Source organism: Dasypus novemcinctus, chromosome 13 (assembly GCF_030445035.2).
Source record: "Dasypus novemcinctus isolate mDasNov1 chromosome 13, mDasNov1.1.hap2, whole genome shotgun sequence".
NCBI classification, from domain to species: Eukaryota; Metazoa; Chordata; class Mammalia; order Cingulata; family Dasypodidae; genus Dasypus; species Dasypus novemcinctus.
In genome coordinates this window covers 96,875,828-96,899,299 of record NC_080685.1, presented here as the reverse complement: position 1 = coordinate 96,899,299, position 23,472 = coordinate 96,875,828, and the positions used below count along the sequence as shown (strand labels likewise).

The 23,472-nt window shown below is 40.8% G+C and overlaps 1 protein-coding gene across 2 annotated transcripts in view; it reads left to right on the top strand.

Moving 5' to 3' along the window:
- The window catches only part of KCNH1 (potassium voltage-gated channel subfamily H member 1), a 442,833-nt gene that overhangs the window by 106,730 nt on the left and 312,631 nt on the right, over window positions 1-23,472 (top strand). Inside the window, exon 6 of one of the 2 annotated variants that reach the window (XM_058275155.2) lies at window positions 1,089-1,562. In XM_058275155.2, coding sequence (XP_058131138.1) covers window positions 1,089-1,562 — 474 coding nt within the window. The remainder of the gene's footprint in view (window positions 1-1,088; window positions 1,563-23,472) is intronic. The other variant, XM_058275156.2, reaches the window with a different exon arrangement.

Sequence of the window (23,472 nt, the reverse complement as noted above, 5' to 3'; positions counted from 1 at the left end):
GATGAAGATGGGGTCCCAGTTTTTATCTGTGGTGATTGTAGCAGTGCAGTTATTATCTAAATGTTTTCTTCTAGCAAGGCTGCCCCTTACCTAGTCCTTTGTCTCGAGAGACCAGGCTTTTGTTTGGGCTTTTCTTTGTGTGCCCCCGTTGACATTTACACATCGCCATCTTCATCAGCTCCTGGGAAGTCTGGGCTATATGAGGCAAAAAAGAAAAATCAAATTTGCCCTCTTTTCCCCACCTTTCAGAGTCTTATTATGTTTGTTTATATATGTATATAATGCCCAGCATTTTCAGTTGTACTTACAGGGAGGGATAGGGGAAGGCACATCTATTCCACCTTCCCAAAAGTGGAAGTCCCATTCAATTGATTTAATTTGTTTTATTCTTAGAGGCCATACCCCTTTCCTACCCGAAGCCTCTGGGTTTTTACACCAGTTATGCTCTCTGCCTAGGATAATTTTTCCATAGGACTTTGAATGGCTGGTTCCTTCTTGCCATTCAGGTCTTAATCCAAACATTATCCCTCCTCTACTCCTCACGTTACATTCTTTCAAATCATCATGCCCCCATTCCTCATATTTAGCTCTTATCACTATTAAAAATATCTTGATTATTTGCTTACTGCTCTGAGCTCCATGAGAGCAGGAATCTTGCAGTTTCCTTTATTGCTGTATGTCCGGTGCCTGTAACAGTTCCTGGCACAGAGCAATACATATTTGTTGAATAAAATTGCTTAATACTCTGGGCATTAGTTTCTTACTTGCAACAGTATAATACTTGCTAATAATACAATCTTGTGTTTAGAATTAAGTGAGATAATAAGTGCACGTGAAGAATTTGGTATAGTGCTTTGCTCACAGTTAGCCAAAGACTAGCTTGCTATTGATTCATTAGGTTTATGTTTTCACTATGGCTTGTGTTATAATTTTCTTCTTCATTCTCCTATACTCCTCTAGCACCTGCTCTTGCACCTAATGGTCCATTAGAAGTGTCACATGTATTTGCTAGTGACAGATGCTGCCTGATTAGATGCTTGCAATTAAGTCCTAATTTAGTTTTCTTTTGGCCATGTTTTTCTATACAGGTCCTGCAGCTGGGCTCAGACATCCTTCCCCAGTACAAGCAAGAGGCACCAAAGACTCCCCCTCACATCATCTTACATTACTGCGTTTTTAAGACCACGTGGGATTGGATCATCTTGATCTTAACCTTCTACACAGCCATCTTGGTCCCTTACAATGTCTCCTTTAAAACCAGGCAGAACAATGTGGCCTGGCTAGTTGTGGATAGCATTGTGGATGTCATCTTCTTGGTGGACATTGTGCTGAATTTTCATACCACCTTTGTTGGACCAGCTGGGGAGGTGATTTCTGACCCCAAACTCATTCGCATGAATTACCTGAAGACGTGGTTTGTGATTGACCTTCTGTCCTGTTTGCCATATGACGTCATCAACGCTTTTGAGAACGTGGATGAGGTTAGTGCCTTAATGGGTGATCCAGGGAAGATTGGTTTTGCTGATCAGATTCCACCACCACTGGAGGGGAGAGAGAGTCAGGTACATTCCTCAAATATCAGACCTTGTTGTCATGTTTTTAAAGCTGAATTAAATGTGGGTGATCAACGAAAGAGTAATTAAATGGGTGGGGACTAGCATGACTGATGTACAGGATGGAGGGAGCATGCTTGTTAGATAACTTCTTGTTGTTCCTGATCTTTGGAGGTTCAGTGGTAATGCATGTAATTGAATTGCTGGGCAAGACCAAAAGTTTCCCTCCTCTTCATGTGGGATTCAAGAGAGCCAGGGATCTGAGGTGGGGGCAGGGGAAGACAGGCCACTGGCTCAGTGTTTGTGGGGCTTCAGAAGCAGACATGCATTGCTACTGCACTGGTGAACTTTCCACTCAGTATATGACTGCTGAATGTCTACTTACTGATAATGCCATTTATGGGGAATTTTCTCTTACCTGCTGCTGACTTTTGTCTGTTTCATAGTCAGTTAACTCCTGGAAACAGGGATGCCATTTCCCCCCAAGTTTGCTTTTTTAGTAAATGTTGGGAAGGAGGGAGTTGTTTCTTTGCTAAACAAGTTTCGAATTGACTAGTGGCTTTCCGTCGTCCATACTCTTTCTTGCCTCGATTTGCTGAGGTAGTCAGGTGTCTATTTGTGGTTAAGAGGACTAGCGATTGTTATTGGATTGCACTGTATTGGATTGTTAGCCCTGAGCGCAATGCAAGGAATTAAAAGAAGATAAATGTCCTGTAAACGTGTTCGAATCAGGACATGTCCGAAAAGTCTTTGTCTGAATGGGTGCCTAAGACATGCTGCAGCAGGAAGGGGCCACTGGGCTTGCTAAAGTGCTTTTCTTTGAAAAGCAAGGATGTCATGTCATTGCAAACATAAATGTCAAATTCTTACCCAGCTTAAGTGTTCTGTGAGAATTGTTCTTCCTTTTTTCCCTACTCCTATTTGACACTCCAGATGGCTTTAGGTAAGGCAGTGCACCTGGCAAGTGTTCAACCTCATTCAACACTGGGCCTTCATTGCCTCAGATTTCAGAGGGTCTCAGAGGTCTCAATCTGGCTTAGCTATTATCTGGGTGGGTAATCTAGGAAGCCATCTGGAGGCTGAGTTGAGACAAGACATATGCTCAGGACTAAAGGGCTCATAGAACTAAGGCTTGAGATAGTTGCAAGAAACTGTCTGCTCCCTGTCAGGGAAACAAGACCTGGCCAATGACTTTATAGCTGGTGGCATAATGATGCCCTCCTGTCTTTTGATCAGTACCAGCAGTGGGCAAGGACTAGCCCCTTTCTCTGGGAGAACCACGTTACCAACCACTTCTCTCTCCAGTGAAGAGTAGCTCTTTCTACAGAATACTTCTAAGTGTAGAAGTGGAAGGAGAGAGCTTGGATGTTCAGATACTCTAGCCTTGGAACAACCCCTGCTTTTATTTGGTGTGTTTTAATATTCTTTAAAATCCCAAGATCTAATTTGCTGGGTGACTTCTGTGGATTTTGTAGGCAGTTGAAATGAGTTGAGACTGATCATTTACAAGAGCAGAATCATCCCTAAAGTGAATGTTGGTATTCTTAAATGTGAATGTTGGGAATGATATTTTTTCTCTGTGAGCCCATTTCTAGAAAATTTTATGTTAGTAAGGAAAATATCATTTTAGCTTAGGTAATTCAAATGAATTATCTCAACCTGAAAGAGCTTCTTATACACATATGGGAAATGAAATTTAACTAAAAAAAAAAGTTGAGTTTTTAGAATAAACCATTTGCTATTTATAGCAAAGGCACTGCAATTTTGCAGATAAATATAACAGTTCTTAAGCTTCCATAGTTTGTTATTAAAAATTGGCAAATTTATAAACCCATAGGTAAATGTTTCAAGATTACCTATAGGTTAGCAGAATGGAGAGCTTCTCCCCAAGTACTGCAACTCCTTTGTCATTAATTGCGAGTATCCCTGACATGGTTTCTGATTTCTAGATTCATGAAATAAATTGGTAGATAGGAAAATGCCAGTTTCCTGTAGCTTTCTAGTTGGCAAAGAGTTGAGTATTAAAGCTCTTACTACCATCTCTTAATCATAAATAATAATATACATGTTAAGTGTGCCATAGCTATCATTTGCTTCCATTAAAATTTAATTTTAGATTTAGTAATTTCTCTTAAAGCTTTGGCTAACACCTGAATTAGTACATTTCCATAACAATTGTGGTGTTGTGGGAAGATTGATGCAATTATACTGAAGATTTGGCTTCTGTTCCTCTTGGTATCACCTATTAGGACAGCTGGGAACCTAGTGAGTTTCATTTAGGCTTTCTGGACATGGTTTTCCTATCTACATCTTGGGAATGATGCTCCTTTACCCTGAAGGCAGGGTGTTTGGGCAGTGATGTTTTGGATTCTCTACTAGATGCAAGGTCTAAAGTTTGATGTGTACTAAAATCTCTTCTGCATTACCCTCACCTCTGGAAGCTGATGTGAGTCTGGTATGATGACCTCCGATTTGGGGTGGGGGTGGGAAGAAGTTAGGGTGGGATGGGGGTCACTTAGCAGGTGATAAGTAGACCTACCAGGTGTTAGAGCCCACAGGACTATGAGGCCATCCGGTTCAACCCTCTTAACTCTCAGGTAAGAAAGCAGACCCAGAGGAAAAATGACTCACTTAAGATCACATAGGGGAAGCAGAGGTGACTCAACTGATAGAGCTTCTGCCAACCATATGGGGGGACCTGGGTTCGATCCCTGGAGCTCCTGGTGAAAAAGAAGAAGAAAAAGTATGCTGTGCAGTGAGCCAGTGCCTGCGCTAGTGCCCACATGGTGAGCCAGTACCCCACACGAGCAAGCATGCAGAAAGGTGATGATGCATCAAAAGAGAGACAAGGGGAGAGTCAAGGTGAAGCGCAGCAGAAACCAGGAACTGCGGTGGTGCAGCTGACAGGGAACCTCTCTCACCATCAGAGGTCTCCAGGATCAAATCCCAGTGAATCCTAGAGGAGAGAAAATGAGAAGAGAAGACAACACGGACAGCAAAAACAGCAGGGCAGGAAGAGGAAGGTGGGGAAGTACATAAATAAATAAAAAAAAGATCACGTAGCAGCTCATATGATCACAGTAATGAGTGCTCTTCTCAGTAGTGACAGAGGTGATGATGTATGGATAAAAGATGGATAGAAGTTGAATCAAAACTGACCAAGAAGCTTCTTCTGTGGAAATGGCTAATCCTTTGGCTTGGTTGAATGTGGTGGGAAGTTGGGCACAGGGTATGAGGAAATGGGCGGCTGAATTTTCCCCAAGGATAATGTTTTGATGATAAGATGGGCTGTTGAAAATGCCCAGCAGAGGAAGTGCTCACCAAGTGACAGATCTGGCACAGTTTTCTGTTAAAAAGTTACCACTAGCGGAAATGGAGGCTGGTGGGGATTAGAGGAGTTGTGGAAGCTATGAATGGCACCCTCCCTGTAGAACGTGGATTAGGCTGGGGGAAAATCCCCTCAATAGAGTCTGGTAAATGGCTCAACAGGCTCACACTCTTATCCCACTCTCTGTCATAGAGCTTCTGGTCTGAGATTACAGCTCCTTCTAACAGCACAAGGACTCTGGGCTCTCTCTCTGCTAGACTGAAGGGAGAAAGAAGAAATTATGGACTCACTTCTCATAAAATGTACATGGAGCTGAATTCTCTCTGGTGCCCTCATAATTATGCCAATGGAGTTGTGTTTCAGTGAAGACTACCAGATAAGAGGGCCGTGGTTGCTAGTGGCTTTGCCATTTCTGTGTGTGTTGGTAGCGGGGGATGCTTGAAGTGAAAGGCTTGGGTCAAGAACGCTACTAATGGGGCCTGGCCAAGTGTGGGTCTTGGTCCTCTTGTTGGAGTCTTTATAAATGGGAGAAACAGAGAGAGAGGCAGAAAAAAACTGTAGAAACAGAGAAACCCAGAGAGGCTGAGCGAAAGTTCCCAGAGGAGAGAGAAGTGATGAGCTATATGCGTTATCACCCACAGCTGAGCTCAGGGAGAAACTAAGCCTGGAAGGGAAGGAAGAGACCTTGGCAGAGTAACAATTTGCCTTACTATATGGAAGGAGTCCAGGATCACCAGCAGCTGACCTTGGGTAAGACAGCATGTCTGATGATGCCTTATGTGGAGTGGAGTAAGTTTTAACCCAATAAAGCCATGTTATAAAAACCAAAAAAAAAAAAAAAAGAACTGGACTAAAATTGCTAAAGGCAGGGTTGTTAAAGCAGTTGTCTTGTGAATTAAGGCCGATGGATGAAGCCTGTCTTCATGATTTAAGCCATACAAACATTCCCTTTATGCTCAACTTGTTTCACTTATGTAGATGGCCTGCATTTGCGTCATTCTCCAGTCTGTTGGTAATAATCTATTTGGACACTGTTTGGGAATATGTTTGCACATTAGTTAAACTGGTTAGAGGACAAAAGGTCTGGAAGCTGAGTGAACTAAACCTTGGAATGGGTATGTTGAAGCAAGAGCCAAATGAGTCTCTTTTCTTTTTTAAATTTATTGAAGTATATCAGTCATACATAAACATTCATAAACAGTAAGTGTATAGTAATAGTTGTAAATTTACAAAACAAGTATACATAACATCATACAGGACTGTCATACCTCACCCTACCACCAATACCTTGCTTTTTTGTGAGACATTTGTTACAACTTAAGAAAGAATATTGACAAAAATCTTACTGCTATAGTCCTTATCTTACATTTGGTGTATTTTCTCCTCAACCCACCCTATTATTATTTTTAAAATATATTTTTATGAGAGAAATTTAATCTTACAAAACATGCATGCACCTGTGCAGAATTCCCATATAATACCCCTCTATCAACACACACACCATGGTGGAAAATTTGTTACAGATTATGAGAATATCATCAGATTATTACGAGGTCCATAGCATACATTTGGCACACTTTTTCCATATTCCCCCATTATCATCACAGTACATCTTTGGCATAGATGCATGAATATTACATTATTAATATTAACCACAGTCCATAGGTCATTCCAGCTGTATTTTTCCTGTGCTTCCTCACATTCCCACCACCGTGCAATAGTGATGTACAACTGCTCTAGCTCACAAAGGACGCTCCTAGATCTATACTATCAACCACAATTCTTATCCATCTCTGGGTTTACTGTGCTATTCAGTCCCTACATTATTCTCTAACTTTGTCAGTTGGCATTTACATCCCTAGGCTACCATTTTCAGCCACATTCCCATTTATATACCAGCTGTTACCCTCTATTATGTTGGTACCATCAACTGTATATTTCCACATTTTTACAGTAAAGTTAATTAAGACTTCTACATACATTAAACATCAGTAGTCCATCTCAGTCCTCTTCTTATCTCCTTTAAGAATCCACCACCTACTACCAGGTCTTGAACATATTTTCCTACATTTTCTTCTAGAAGCTTTATGGTTCTTGCTTTTATATTTAAGTTTTGATCCATTTTGAGTTAATTTTTGAAAAGGTATGAGATTGGGGTCCACTTTCCTTCTTTTGGCTATGGATATCCAGTTCTCTCAGCATCATTTGTTGAATGGACTATTCTGCCTGAGCTGGGTAGATTTGACAGGGTAGTCAAAAATCACTTGATCATAGATGTGAGGGTCTGTTTCTGAGCCATCAGTTTGGTTCCATTGGTCTATGTGTCTGTCTTTATGCCAGTACCATGCTGTTTTTACCACTGTAGCTAGGTAATACAATTTAAAGTTCAGAAATGAGAGTCCTCCAACTTTGCTTTTTCTTTTTAAGATGTTTCTGGCTATTCAGGACCTCTTACCCTACTATATAAATTTGATAATCATGCTTTCCATTTTATTTAAAAAATGCTGGTGGAATTTTTATTGGCATTGTATTGAATCTGTCTATCAATTTGAGTAGAATGGGCATCTTAATGATATCTAGTCTTCCAATTCATCAGCATGGAATGTTCTTCCAAGTGTTTAGGTATTTTCTTAATTTCTTTTAACTATGAGTTGCAGTTTTCTGAATACAAGTGCTTTACATTGTTGGTTAAGTTGATTCCTGAATATTTGGGTTTTATGTGTCATATTTTATTTTCACCACTGTTTTTATACTTTTAATTACTTTTATTGATATAATTTTCATTTCTAGACTCTCTTCCAGGCCTCTCTCTCCTCTATTTCCTTTTCAGGCTGTAACACACCCTTGAATATTTCCTGCAAAGCCAGTTTCTTGGTTACAAACTCTTTCAGTTTTTGTTTATCACTGAACATTCTAAATTCACTCTCATTTTGGAAAGAAAATCTTACTGGATATGATTCTTTGCTGGAAGTTTTTCTCTTGTAGTACTTTAAATATATCATACCACTATCTTCTTGCCTCCATGGTTTCTGATGAGAAATCAACACTTAATCTTATTGGGATTCCTTGTATGTGATGCATTGCTTTTCTCTTGCTGCTCTCAGAATTCTCTTTGTCTTGGCATTTGACATTCTGATTAATATGTGCCTTGGAGTTGGTCTATTTGGATTTATTTGGATGAAAGTGCATTGTGCTTTTTGGGCATGGGTATCTATGTCCTTTAATGGGGTTGGGAAATTTTCTACCATTATTTCTTCAAATATTCCTTCTGCCCCTTTTCCCTTCTCTTCTTCTTCTGTGACACCCATGACAAGTATATTTGCACATATCTTGCTGTTATTTATTCCCCTGAGACCTTGTTCAATTTTTCCATTGTTTTCTTCATTTGTTCTTTTGTATGTTCACTTGCAGAGGCCATGTCTTCAAGCGCACTGATCCTTTCTTCTGCCTCCTCAAATCTGCTCTTACATAACTCCAGTGTATTTTTTATTTCATTTATTGTATTACGATCTGCTATTTTTCTGTGTATGCTTCCATATTCTTCTTTGTGCTCTTCCAATGTCTTTTTTTTAAAGATTTATTTATTTCTCTCCCCTTCCACCCCACCCCAGTTGTCTGTTCTCTGTGTCTATTTGCTGCATCTTCTTTGTCCACTTCTGTTGTTGTCAGCGGCATGGGAATCTGTGTCTCTTTTTGTTGCGTCATCTTGTTGTGTCAGCTCTCCGTGTGGGTGGTGCCATTCTTAGGCAGGCTGCACTTTCTTTCACACTGGGTGGCTCTCCTTATGGGGCACACTCCTTGCATGTGGGGCTCTCCTATGTGGGGGACACCCCTGCGTGGCACAGCACTCCTTGCACATATCAGCACTGCACATGGGCCCACTCCAAATGGGTCAAGAAGGCCTGGGGTTTGAACCGTGGACCTCCCATGTGGTAGATGGATGCCCTAACCACTGGGCCAAGTCCGCCACCATCAATGTCTTTTAAATATCCTTAATCTCTTTAGCCATCTCATTGAATTTATTAAGGAGATTTGTTTGAACATCTATGATTAATTGTTTCAACTCCTTTTTGTCATCTGGAGGCTTAACTTGTTCCTCTAACTGGGCCATATCTTCCTGTTTCTCGGTGTGGATTGTAATTTTTGGCTGGTGTCTTGGCATCTGGCCTACTACAGTTTTTATTCTGGGTGCAGTGTCTCTCTTTAGTTTAGGGCTTTCTTGCCCTGTCTCCCTTGCTGGTTGTGTAGTAGGAGCTGAGAATGCAGTTGGCACTATAAGCTGTGGAGGCTTAAGCTGCCCTCATTGCCCCAGGGACTGATGAAGCTTCTCCCAGCTTTCTCCTGTGCCAGAGGTAGGGACAGAGTCACAGCTCTGTGGAATAATCCAAGTTATGCAGGCCTAGACTGTAGTTGCCCATAGGGACTGATGAAGCCTCACACCCCTTTTTCCCCTGCCTGGGGCAGAGATGGAGCTGCAGGTGAGGGCTGAAATCTATACCGTGTGGGTCCAAAATGTCTGCAGTTGCCCTAGTAGACTTCCGACTATTCAGTCTGTGCCAGGTGAATGTAGCTGCAGTTACCCAGAGAGGCTGGTACAGGGCCTGCCAGCTTCCTCTCTGCTAGAGGTGGACTGTAGCCTAGGCTGCAGGCTGATCTGGGTGTAAGAAACTGGTCCCTACCATCACTGTGATTTTCACTTGACCTGGCTTCCCCTCCTGCTGGGGGATGTTTCAAAATGGTGGCTACCAGCCTCTTTCCAACTTGGATGGTTTCAAACTTTAGCTGTTCTTAGGGTTATACTTTAGCCAGCGAAATTTACTAATCAGTAGCTGAAATCAGAGGCCATCCATTTCTTCCTTCCCTGTTTTTGGGAAATGGAGCTTCCAATTCCAGCCACAGAATGGCTCCTGAGATGGCTTGCACTGCCAAAGTAGGATGATAATCGGCCTCCAAGGCATGGCCTGTTCTTTCTTGGAAACGCTGGTGCAGTTTCCCCCAGCTTCCTCCTGGCTTGGGCTTATGCTAGAGGTGCAATCTGATCTAGTTGGAAAGAAACAGGTCCCTACCAGTGCTGTGATTTTCAGTCCACCCTGCTTCCCCTTGTGTGATGGGCAGAGTTAAAATGGTAACTACCAGCCTCTTTCTGGCTTGGACTGGTTCAAACCTTAGCTGTTGTTAGGATTATACTTTAGCCCACTGAATTTAGTAATCAGTAGCTGAAGTTGGTGTCCAGCCGCTTCTTTCTCCCCTGTTTTTGGGAAATGGAGCTGCTAATTATAGCCAAGGAATAGCTCCTGAGGTGGCTTGTGCCACCAGTGGAGGATAGGCACTGGCCTTCGTGGTGTGGAGTGCTCTATTTATGAATCTTCTCTGCAGATGGGCAGTCTCCTTCTTCCATTCTTTTAAGGATGTTGCAGGATACTCTTCTGGTCTCCTGGAGCCCCCAAACAGGTGCTTTAGATAGCTCTGGGTGTTTACTAACTACCCTGTAGCATAAGCTGACTCTAGGAGCTCCTTACTCTGCCGCCATCTTGCTCGTTGTCCAAATAGATCTCTTTTAAGCTCTTAGTGGATTATGGGCCTAGTGCACTTTATAGATTAAAGTTGGAATTATTATTAACCAAATATATTCACTCTCCTAAGGAAAACCTGTTGCTTGTTGCTATTGGAGTGTGGAAGTGCACAGGGGAGATTGGAGCCAAGAACACAATAGCTTGTGCCTTGGGGCCTGGGAGACACAAAAAGCTTCCTTCTCCAGCCCCTTGTCCCAGGATTTGCAACTTCAGACAGCAGCATGACCGGTAGTTCCTGGTGATATTGCTGATGCTTGCCCTGAGTCCACTTTTACAAGAGATGCTCACCTAATAGAACAGAACCTACTAGTCCTGATGAAGACTATCGCACTGACAACACCTTCCCTCTTTCTGGTGCTTTTATCTTTGCAAAATCCTCCGTGTGACATTGAAGAAACTGTACTGACCTGGGTTGAAAGTGATTTGTTCCCAGTTGGGACTCTGTCACCAAGCTGTGTGACCTTATGCAAGCCATATCACCTCCCTGGGCTTTGTCTAACCATCAGAGAGCTGAGGCTATCCCACTCTAACCTTCTGGGGCTCTAGGGTGAGTTTTATTATCCCTGTTTTGCAGATGAGGGGAAGGGGACAGATACTCCATTTGCCTAATGGCAGTTGCTTTGTGAAACTGGAACTCAGTCCCTGCATTCCCAGCAGGTCATGCTGGCTCATTGGAGTCTGGAGACATGAGCAGAGCTGTGCATTGCAGTTCCTCAGGTCTCTCTCGGACTCATTCCCTAACATGGCCCCTTCCCAGCCCTCACTTTTGTGGACCTCTTTCACAACTTACCTTTCACTGGCAGATGCACTCACCTCTTCTTCTAGGTTCATATTTACAGCTCTTTTAGGCTTTCCTTGTCATTGGTGCTAAAAGCAAACTGGATCCATGCCTTCAGTCCTCACCCATGGTTTCTTTTTGGGTCGCTGGTACCTTTTAAGTTTTCACACAGGTGACTCCTCTGCTGTCCAGGTGGAAGCCAGGCGGGCATGACATCGACCTGGCCAGGACTTTTCTCTCCCAGGATCCCAGCCGTGGTGGGGTTCTGCCAATTCTGTGACTCATAATAGCAATTAGAAAATCATTACTGAATAGCACTGGTTATTGAAGCACTGATCAGTGCAGATCTTATCCTGGAATTTTACATCATCACATTTACACTCTTTTCATTGGCATTTTTATTTTTTATGTTGGTCCTGAGTATTTCTATCTTCCAGTTATTTTGATAAAAAGAGGGCAAAACCCAGAAAATTGCAATTTTAATTCATGTGTCTAGTTAGCCACGGGAAGTGCTGTGATGGGGGTGTTTCTCTTTTGATGATCACAACCTGCCAGCAGTGGTCATTGGCCCGTGCCATCTCTTACAAGGCTGTGCCTTGATTGCAGTGAAGTTGTCAGTACCTCTGGCTCCAGGCTGGCCTGACTGAGCGAGGCTGTGTCATTGCTATCTCTTCTCTCTCACCTGTGAGGGGACTCCAACCTAGAACCTTTTCTTCTTTCTTTTTCTAATCATTCTTCTTCCCTGCTCACCGAATGGGAAGGATTTGGAGGTTCATGCCCCTTGAGCAAATAGAGGTTTTAAATGGAACACTGGGCTGTAGATGCCCAGTGTATCCCACACAGACCCCTGAATCGCGATCGTACTTGTGTGTGCAGGTGCAGGGGTGGTGAGGGAAGTGTTTTTAACAGCAGGAGGTGACCCTGATGGCTTCCAAGAAGCCATGATTTACTGTGAAAATGTGATAACCAGAAGTTAAAAAACAACAACAAAACCCCCAAGCCTGGTGCTCAGAGGCATAGCAGTACCTTTGGGCTTGAGAGCAAAGTCCCTTATGCCCCTCTGCTATGGGCTCCCTCCCAGATTCCTTTCCCGCCCACCCAAGACTCTCCTTTTCTCTGAACTCTCTTTTTCTTGGTGTCTCTTTTAGATTCCTCCATCTTTAAAGAAATCTGATTGACTTAGGTGATTGGTGATGGGGATACAAAGTTGGGAGAGCCCTGCTCCCAGGGAGCTTCCTGTCTAGTGGGTGCCACCGATAAGGACAATGGCAGGGAGTGCAGTTCTAGAGTCAGTTTAGGGAGTTATGACATACCCAACGGGAGCACTTAGCGAGGAAATCCCAGAAGTCTTCCTGGAGGGAATGACTAAGGTTAGTCTGGCAAGAAGTGAGAAGGCATTCCTGGAAGAGGAAAGGGCATCTGTAAGACAGAGTGATATGAAGACAGAGCCAGGCATTCATTTTGTCTAAAGCAGAGAGTCAGTGCGGGGACGAAGGAGTGGTGACAGACAGATGCAACATCCAGGAACAAACAATCCCAGCATCTAGCCAAGGAGCTAAAATTTTATCCTGTGGGATAAGGAAACTCCATCGTGGTTTTAACTAGGAGTGGGACATGATTTGATTTGGGGTTTGAAAGTGCACCTTAGCAGCAGTACTGAGAATGAGTTAGGGCAATGCCATGCACCTCCACTTCCCCGCAGTTGGGCTATTACACCCGCCATTGCACTGAACCACTTGCATTCTCACCTCTCTTATTCCTCTGCCCTTAGCCCTAATGGCTGGGCAAACTTCAACCCTGACTAGACCTGATTCCAAGCCATGCCGAGTGCCTGACTGTGGCTGGAGAGCATCACCACTGCCTCCATGGTGAGGGCCTCTTAGTGCTGCTTGGAATCCCCCAGACAGTGCACTCTCCAGCAAGGCAAGGCTTTCTTATCCTCTCCTCTTTCCTCAAGTTCCAACACCCTACCCCTCACTGTCCCCTATCCCTTCATTTTTTATTAACGGACACAAGAAGAGCAATTGAAAGAGAACTTATCCCCATCATCAAATCTACTTTCTGCGTTCATCTTTCCCAAATAACCTCTCCCCTCCTCTTTTAGTGGGTAAATAGTCCCGGCACCTGTGAACTCATCTGCTGAGTTACTTGAGGGCTTTGCTTCTAAAAAATTTTGTTTCCTTTTTTTTTTTGATATCACCAAGTTTCCCCTCTTTACACAGAAACATGGTGATATATCTCAACCTTATAAAATTCTCTTGAAGCCCTCCTCTTACCCCCAACTACTTCCCCATTTCTCTATCCCTCTTTACTGAAAAATTCTTAAAGTTTTCTATACCCATTGTCCGTAGTTCTCTTTCTTGCACCTATTCCAATCAGGTTTCATCTTCGTCCTTCTATTAAAACTGTAACTGCTTCTGTCAAGGGTGACAACCAGGTATCCAAAGCAGTGGTCAAGCTTAGTTGTCATCTCATGCCACCTGTTGGCAGCCTCTCCTCTCAGAATGACTTGCACATTCCTTAGCCTCCAGGGCTCTCCATGAGCATCCCTTGGCTGTCTTATTCTGTTTCAGGCACACTGGACTCTTGTTGGTCTCAGGGTACTTGATGTTCTTGCTTCCTGGAGCCTTCTTCCCCTAAATGTCCACCTGCCTTTTCCCCTTATTTTATTCAGGTGTCTGCTCACTGTTACCTGATTAGAATGGCCTTTCCTCATCACCCTATGCTCTAGTTTACTAAAGCTACTTAAGCAGATTCCATAAAACGAATTGCCTTTTAATAATGGGAATTTATAAGCTTACAAGTTTACAGTTTTGAGGCTGAGAAAAATGTCCAAATTAAGGGATCACCATGCAATGCTTTCTCCCCAAAGACCAGCTGCCGGCACTCCTGGACTTCTCTATCACATGGCAAGACATGTGCCAGCATCTGCCGATCTCTCTCTTCTCTTCAGGGTTTGTTGCTTCCAGCTTCTTGCTTCTGTGGCTTTCTCTTTCTCTGTCTGAATTTCGTTCCTCTATAAAGCACTTCGGTAAGAGGATTAGGAGCCACCCTGAATGAGGTGGGTCACATCTTAGCTTAAGATCCTACTTACAATAGGTCTATAACCACAGGAATGGATTAACTTTAAGAATATACTCTTCTGGGTACATACAGCATCAAACCATCAACCCTGCCTAAAAATTGTAGCTCTTGACAATCTTTCCCTTTACGCGATTTTTCTTCATAGCATTTAACACCATCTGATATATTTTTCATTATTACTCATCTCTCCTAATTATAATTAAATTTTTTTAAATTGAGGTTTAAAATACATTTAGTTAAAAGCAATAAAATACATTAATTTTAGATGTATAGCTTAATGTATTTTTAAAAAATGTATTCTCATTCATAACCACTAACCTAGATGAAGACATAGAACTTTTCCAGCACCCTAGTAAGTTCTTTTATTTGTTATCCCAGGGAATATCCATTGTCCCCAGTGAGGTAACCATTATTCCATTATTTTATTTATATCATTTGTTTTGCCTATTCTTAGATACATGAATAATTCATTATGTGTCTTTTGTACCTGACTTCTTTCACTCAAAAGAATATTTGTGAGTCTTATCAGTATTTTGTTCTTTTTGTTGTGGTATATTATTGTGGTGTATTATTCCATTGTATCAGTTATCTAGTGCTATAAAATAAATCACCCCAAAGTTTAGTGGTTTAAAACCACAATCATTTTATTGCTCATTATCCTGTTCCACAGTTTGGTCTTGATTCAGCTGGGCAATTCTTCTGGTCTTGCCTAGAATCAGGTATAATCATCTGAAAGCTCAACTGAGGCTGTATGTCTAAACTGACTTTGTTTAAGTGTCTGACTGTTGGCTGGGCCTTTCTCTGCACATGGACTTTCATCTTCAAGGAGGCTGGCTTAGGCTTCTTTGCATGAGAGTCTTAGGGCTCTAAGAGAGTGAGGGTGAATGTTGGAAGGGCTTTTGTGGTCTAGGTTTTGAACTACTACATTCAGTGTCATTTCTGCTACATTCAGTTGGTCAAAACAAGTCGTATATGAGAGTTTCTCTTGTTCCACATCCTTGCCAATCTTTTTTTCTTCTTCTGCTTTTAGCTATTCCAGAAGCAGTGAAGTAGTATCTCATTGTGGTTTTAGTTTGCATTTTTTGATGACTAATTGTGTTGAGCACCTTTTCATTTGCATATGGGTGATTCATACAACTAATTTGGTGATGTATCTATTCATGGCTTTTGCCCATCTTTAAAAATTGGGTTGTTTATTTGTAGGAGCTCTTTACAAATTCTGGGTACAATTCTTCCAATAGATATATGCATTGCAAATATTTTATCCTAGTTTATTATGGCTTACCTATTAATGATGTCTTTTGATGAATAGTAGGTCTTAATTTTGATGAAGTCCAATATATCAACTTTTTCTTTTGTGTGCTTTTTGTGTCCTTTAAGATTTAGTAAATTTTTACCTACTCCAAACTGGTAAATTATTTCCTTTATTTTCTTCTAGAAGCATTATAGCTTTTACATTTAGGTCTATTATCCATCTCAGTTTAATTTTTAAGAACGATATGAGGTAGGGGGAGTCAAAGTTTAATTTTTCTTATGGATATCCAATTGATCCAATAATATTTATTGAAAATACTATTCTTTTCCCATTTTATTTTAGTGGCACCTTCGTCATAAATCAAGTGTATGTGTGGGAGTTTATTTTTGGACTCTATTCTGTTGCATTAGTCTAGGTGTCTAGTTTTATGCCAATACTACAATATCTTAATTATCATGGCATTATAGTAAGAACTGAAAATGGGTCCTGCTTTTGTTCTTTATCTTCAAGATTGTCATGCGTATTCTAGGTCTTTTGCATATCTATATAAATTTTAGAATCAGCTTGATAATTTCCACATACATACACAAAAAAACCCTTTTGGGATTTTTGATTAGGATGGCGTTGAGTTTAAAAATCAATTTGGGAAGTTGGAAGCAACTGAAGTGTCCATCAACAGATGAATGTTTAAACAAATTGTGGTATATATATACAGTGTAATGTTGCTCAGTTATAAGAAAGAATTCAGTGTTAACACATGGGATAGCATGGATGAAACCTGAAGACCTTATGTTGAGTGAAGTAAGGCAGTCATTGAAGGACTATTTTTACATGACTTCATAGATATGACTTGAGAAAATTGAGCAGACTCACAGAATGAGTTTCTGAAAGATAGATTATCAGGAGACAGAAAGGGAGTAGAGAGTAGTAAGCTGATGCTCAATATGGGCAAAACCTACAATAAGGTGGAAAGGGATGGTTGGGCAGTAGATGGGGGTGGTGTTGGTGCAGAGATATAAGCGGGGGAGGGGGGGTCGATGGTGTTAGAATGTGAGGAGGAGTAAGGTGAGGGGGTTGGCTTGGCCTGTCCGTGGAATTGGGCTGAAGGAAGAAACAGGTGAACTCGGAGGATGTGGGGTATGTGGTCAAAACTACAATGATGGGAATATTCTTTGGAAAATATGGCAGGAAAGGGTTACTGGTGCAGGACATTGAAGGTCGGGGAATATGTGGTATAGGGTGCACCCGATAAACTCTCATCCTGGGAAGTACTGCTACATTCTCAATTAGATGGACAAGAATCTCTGAGAACATGGGCAGTGCCTAATAAAACAAAACAGACCAATATATGAAGCCCTCAATATTAATGCATGTAATTATGAATCTTTTTCTTCAAAAGTTGAAATTTAGTGGTTGCTACAGGTTCCAAGGGGAGGCAGAGGGAAGAATAGAATAGATGGAACAGAGGGCATTGGAATTGTTCTGCATGATCTGACATTGATGAATACAGGCCGTTATAACTTGTCAAAACCTATAAAAGTGTATGGTGCAAAATGTAATCCATAACATAAACCATTGTCCATGGTTAGCAGCAATGCTTCAATATTTGTTCATCAGTTGTCACAAATGTGCCATACTTATGTACAATGTTATCAATTGGGGAAAATGTGAGAAGGGAAGTAGGTGGGGTATAAGGGAGTCTCCTGTGTTTTCTATGTGACTTTTCTGTAACCTAGAGCTTCTTTGAAAATAAAGCAAAAAATATATATAAGACACTTTGGGAACTTACAGAAGAAATTATCACTGTACATAAAAGATAACATATCTTATGGTGAAAGATACAATGAAAAATATTTTTTAATTTTTAATTTTTTTGTTTTATTTGTTTTTATTATTTTATTTTTATTCTTAATTTTTTTTGGCTTTGTTTTTGGGGGAGATTTTGGATTGCAGGAGGGTTGCAACTGTGGCTGGGGAGGATCACTGGTGCAGGGTATCAGTGGTGAGGGATGTGTGGGGAGTGATGCATTTGGGGCATGCGTATGGAATGTGAAAATGTTCAGGTGGTCTTGGGGTATTGTCTTGATAGATGAAAATCCACAAAAGAACCTAAATTGAATTCCCATCCTGGAAAATCCTGCTACATTCTCTAATGGAGTGGCAAGAATCCCTAGAGTACATGGGCAGTGCCTAGGGAAGGAGGACAGACCAATATGCCAGGCCCTTGATATTGATGCTTGTACTTATGAACCTCATTTTTGTGAAATAGAAATTTTCCTTAGTATTATATATTGCCTAAGAGTTACCTCCTGAAAGCCTCCTTGTTGTGTAAATGTGGCCTCTCTCTAAGCCAACTCAGCATATAAACTCACTACTTTTCCCCCAGTGTGGGACATGACTCTTGGGGCTGAGCCTCCCTGTCACCAAGGGATTATTACCAAGCAGCAAGTAGTGATGCATTTGGAAAAAGACCTTGACCAAAAGGGAAAATTATTAAATACAAATGGGTTTTTATGGCTAAGAGATTTCAAAGTAAGTCAGGAGGTCATTCCAGGGGTTACACTTAATGCATGTCTCAGGAGTATCTCATTGACTGCACAGTAAACTGTGCCTCAAGCAAGGGTGCTCCTGAGGGCTGTAGAGACATCTAGACATCTTAGGCAGGACAGACCATCTCAGGAATTTGTCACCCTGTCAGTGGACCTTACTTTGGAATATATGTTCCCCAATGTAACAGAGTTAGGCTCATTCATAATTTCTCTACAAAAGGGCCTTCTGCCTCTTTTATTTGAACCCATAATTAGCACTATACTCATTAAATATATGTATCAGAGACTCAAATCTTCTGGCTTGTTCATATGCTGGTTGACCCCTGACTCTCAGCAGAATTGCAGCCAACCCCTACTCTCTAGTTCATCAGACTCGCCCAGGACAACTAACAAAAGGATGATGATAAACAACGCCCATCCCAAAAAACAGAGTATCTTCAACTGCTAGCAAGAGAGATCCATTCATTTGCCCCATGGTACCTAAGCCCCCTCTCAATCAGAAACAGAGGGGGCATCACCATCCTAAAATCCTCAAGATTGAGCAATGAAGAAACTTAAGATGGGAATGCAACTATGGACTAAAGTAGGCTTACAATTATTCTAACAATGGAAGAACTTGTAATATTGATATAAAGGCAGTGGGAGGCTCTCAGGGGAAGGAGAGGGAAGATTAGGTATACTACTGGGCATTTTTGGGACATTGGAATTGTTCTGAATAACACTGTAATGTTGGATACAGGCCATTATACGTTTTGTCAAAACCTATAAAAATGTGCTGTGCAAAGTGTAAACTATAATGTGAACTATTGACCATGGTTAGTAGTGATATGGGCTATTGGGGACTGTGCATCTCTTCATGAATAACCTGGGCTGTGTGTGTCAAACAATAAAAACTGCAGCCCCACCTTTCGTAACCATGCCAACCACTCCAGTCCCCGAAAGCCAGTTAGGCAATATAGGCTCTATAGACTTTGAATATTCAGGGAGGATGCAAACTAAATATGTTAATTCAAGCTTTCCTGGAATGGGGAAATATGTGTTAACTCAAGCTTATCTAACACTCAAACAAAGCATCATTTAACTCTTCACTCCTATATACTCTGTATAAAAAGAACCCAAAAATCTTATTTGGGAATTGGGGTTTTCAACAAGTTCCCAAGCCCGGCTGGTCACTAATAAATTTTCCTTCTCCAAATTATTACTGAGTCCTGGCCTTCCATACGCAATCATTGAATCTCTCTGCTTCCACAATAGTGGCAATGCTTCAATACGGATTCATCAATTGTAGCAAATGTACCACACTAATCAAAGATGTTGTTAATAGGGAAAAGTGTGGGAGAGGGAAGAAGGTGGGGCATATTTTTGATGTATTATTTATATAATCTAAAACTTCTTTAAAAATAAAATTTTAAAAATCTCTTGGGGAGAATTGAAATCTTAAAACTCATGACTGTAGGTTACCCATTTATTTAGATCTTTTAAAATTTCTCTTAGCAATATTTTGTAGTTTACAATATCAAGGTCCAACTCATTTGTGTTTGGTTTATTCCTAGATATCTGATATTATTGCTGCTTTGTAAGTGCTATTTTTGTTTAAAAATATTGTTTATGGATACTATAAACAGATCTTTGTTTACTGACCTTTTTGCAGAAAAGTTGTCAAATTTGCTAATTTATTGGACTACTGTATGGGTTCTTTTGTGTTTTCTATATACATGATCATGTCTTTGTGAACAAAAACTGTTTTTCTTCTCTTTCCAAAATATGTATCTTTTATTTCTTTTCCCTGACTTCTTGGTGGTGGGGATCTCCAAAATCATGTTGAATGGAGGTGGTGATAGTGAACATCCATATTTTATTTTTAAACTCAGCAAGAATAAGCTCACACTATTTCACCATTAAATATGCTATTAACCTTAGTTGCTTATAAATGCTCTTTATAAGATTAAGGAAGGTCTCTTATATTCCTAGTTTTCTGAGAATGTTTATCATGAACAGGTTTTGTATTTTATTAAGTCCCTTTTTTGCATTTCATTGAGATAATGTTACCCACCACACTTCATTTTGTTACTGTGGTTAATCATACTGATTGACTTTTTTTTAATGCTATTTTTAAAAATTTCTCTCCCCATTCCTTGCATCCGCTCCCCCCTTCCCCCCCCCCCCCCCCCCGCCGTTGTCTGCTCTCTCTGTCCATTCACTGTGTGTTCTTCTGTGTTCCCTTGTATTCTTGTCAGCAGCACCTGGAATCTGTGTCTCATTTTTTTTGCGTCATCTAGCTGCGTCACCTCTCAGTATGTGTGGCACCATTCCTGGGCAGGCTGCACTTTTTTTGCGCTGGGCGGCTCTCCTTACAGGGCGTGCTCCTTGCACGTGGGGCTCCCCTACACGGGGGACACCCCTGCATGGCACGGCACTCCTTGCGTGCATCAGCACTGCGCATGGGCCAGCTCCACATGGGTCAGGAGTCTCTGGGTTTGAACCTTGGACCTCCCTTGTGGTAGTCAGATGCCCTATCCATTGGGCCAAATCTGCTTCCCCTGATTGACTTTTGAGTGTTAAATCAGTCCTGCATTCTGGAATAAACCCTACTTGGTCATGATCTATTATCCTTGTTAAATATAACTGGATATCATTTGCTAATATTTTATTTAGGAATTTTGCATGTGTATTTGTGAGAGATATTGGCCCATATTCTTTTCTTTCCTTGTTATATCCTTGTCAGGGATATGATAGGAAGTATAGCTTTTTCTACTAGTTTCTGAAAGAATTTGTATAAGATTGGTATTATTTCTTCCTTAAATGTTTGGAGTAATTTACTAATGAAACCATCTGGATCTGCAACTTTCTTTGTAGGAAGGTTTTTAATTATGATATCAATTTCTTTAGCGATATAGTACTGTTCAGATTTTTTGTGTGTGTCTTTTATATAATTAAAATTTTCAAGGAATTTGGCCCTTTCTTCTAAGGTGTCAAATTTATTGACAAAGAGTTGTAAAATATACCATTATTATTATTTTTAAATGTTTATTGGATCTATAGTGATATCCTCTATTTATTCCTAGTTGGCTATTTGTGTTTTCTCTCTTTTTTTCTTGATCAGTCTCTCTAGGGTTTTAACAATTTTATTAATCTTTTCAAAGAATCCAATTTTGGCTTTGTTAACTTTATCAATTGTCTGCTTTCTACTTCATTGAGTTTTGCTCTTATGTGTATTATTTCCTTTCTTCTACATTTTTTTGGAACTGGTTTGCTAGTTTATTTTCTCCCTAACTTATTGTGATGGAATCATTGATTATTCAAAATTTCAATGACTTTTAAAATATGTGTGCCTTGCCAAATTCTTATATTTTAGATATGTGTCTTATAACCAGCCTATTTTTTAAAATCTAGCCTAACATTTTTGCCTTTAATTTGGAGCATTTAATTTATTACCTTTATTGCATTTCATGTAGTATTTTAGTATATGTCTTCTACGTTGTTATTTGCTCTCATTTGTTCCACTTGTTCTCTGTTTCTTTTTTCCCCCTCCTTTCTTGCTTTCTTTTGGGGTTGATTATATTGTTTTATCCCATTCTCTATTAGCTTTTCATTTTATTTTACTATTCTTTTAGTGGACATCCTGAAAAAAACAACATGCATTTTCAAAGTCTATTGTAAATTAGTACCTGTACCTCTTCCCAGATGTTGCAAAGATGTTAGAATACTCTAAATTCGTTAACATTTTCCCTCAATTATGAGCTATTGTTGTCAAGTATATATTTCATATGTATTTTTCCTTGTTGTTTTCTGAGGCTAATACTTAAATATCTTACCCTTTTAATTGCTCCTCATTCCATTCAGCTTCTCCTAGCTCCCATCTCGTACAGTTTTCTTGTGCCTGGACACCTTTAGTATTTCAAGTAGTGTGGGCTGGCTACTGACAAATTCTCTCAAGTTTTGTTTATCTGAAAATATCTTTATTTTATTTTAATTCTTGAAAGATGTTTATATTGAATATGGAATTCTAGATTGGTAATTATTTTCTTTTGTTTCTTCAGATATATTTTTCCATAATCATCTGACTTCTATTTATTCATTTGCTAATTCGGCTCTCAGTCTAGTGGTTGTGTGGCTGCTTTTAAGATGCTTTTTTTAATTTTTTATTTTAAAGCAGTTTTATCTTGGTATACCTAAGTATGGCCAATTGGGAATTGAATGATGTCCCCCAACAAAAGGCATGTTCAGTTCCCAGCTGCTGGGCCTGTGGGTGTGAACCCATTGTAAATAGGATCTCTGGAAGATGTTACTTCAATTAAGGGGTGACCTACATAAATGAGATTAGACTTTAATAAGGATTACTGAAGTACTTTATAAGCAGAATAAAATTCAGACAGAGAGGAAGCCATGGGGAACATCCAGAAGCTGGGAGTCAACAGAATCTGGAAGAGAAATGTGATTGCTGTGTGACAGAAAAGCCAAGAACCAAAGATCATTTGCAGCCAGACCCAGAACTCCACAGTCTTTGGGGAGAAAGTATTGCCTTGCCGACTCTTCAATTTTGGACTTTTCCTAGCTTCAAAATTGTAAGCCAATAAATTCCCATTGTTTACACCAATCCATTGTATGGAGTTTGTTTGAGCAGCTGAGACAGTGTCAGGGACATTGTGGATAAGAGATAATTAACACAAGGATGGTTTACAAAGGTGTTGAGAGACAGTGCAGACTTGGGGGGCTAGTAACAGCAGGGGCTGGGTTAGAATTAGGGTTAGGAGCTTTGCCATTCCTTGCATGAAAGGGTAAGAGAAGATTTTACTAGAATCTGGAAGTAGAGAGTCAGTGTGGAAGAAGCCGCTTAGAGGAACTGTTGCCTTGTCTGAAGGATACAGGCAGCCAATAGTGACTTGTAGGCACCTGGGGAAAAGAGATACCTTCATCTCACTGTCCTTTCTTCTCCTTCCAATCTTCTGTTAGTGCTCCTTATTGGCAACTTGGAAAACTGCTTAAGGTGGAGAAAGGATTTAGAAGAGCAAATGAAATTTGAAGAAATTCTTAAATCTATAGCTCAGAGGTTGACAAATATTTTCTTTTTTTTTTTTTTTAAAGATTTATTTTTATTTATTTAATTCCCCTCTCCTCCCCCGGTTGTCTGTTCTCTGTGTCCATTTGCTGCGTCCTGTTTCTTTGTCTGCTTCTGTTGTCGTCAGAGGCACGGGAAGTGTGGGTGGCGCCATTCCTCGGCAGGCTGCTCCCTCCTTCGCGCTGGGCAGCTCTCCTTATGGGGCGCACTCCTTGCGCATGGGGCTCCCCTACGCGGGGGACACCCCTGCGTGGCACAGCACTCCTTGCGCGCATCAGCACTGCGCATGGGCC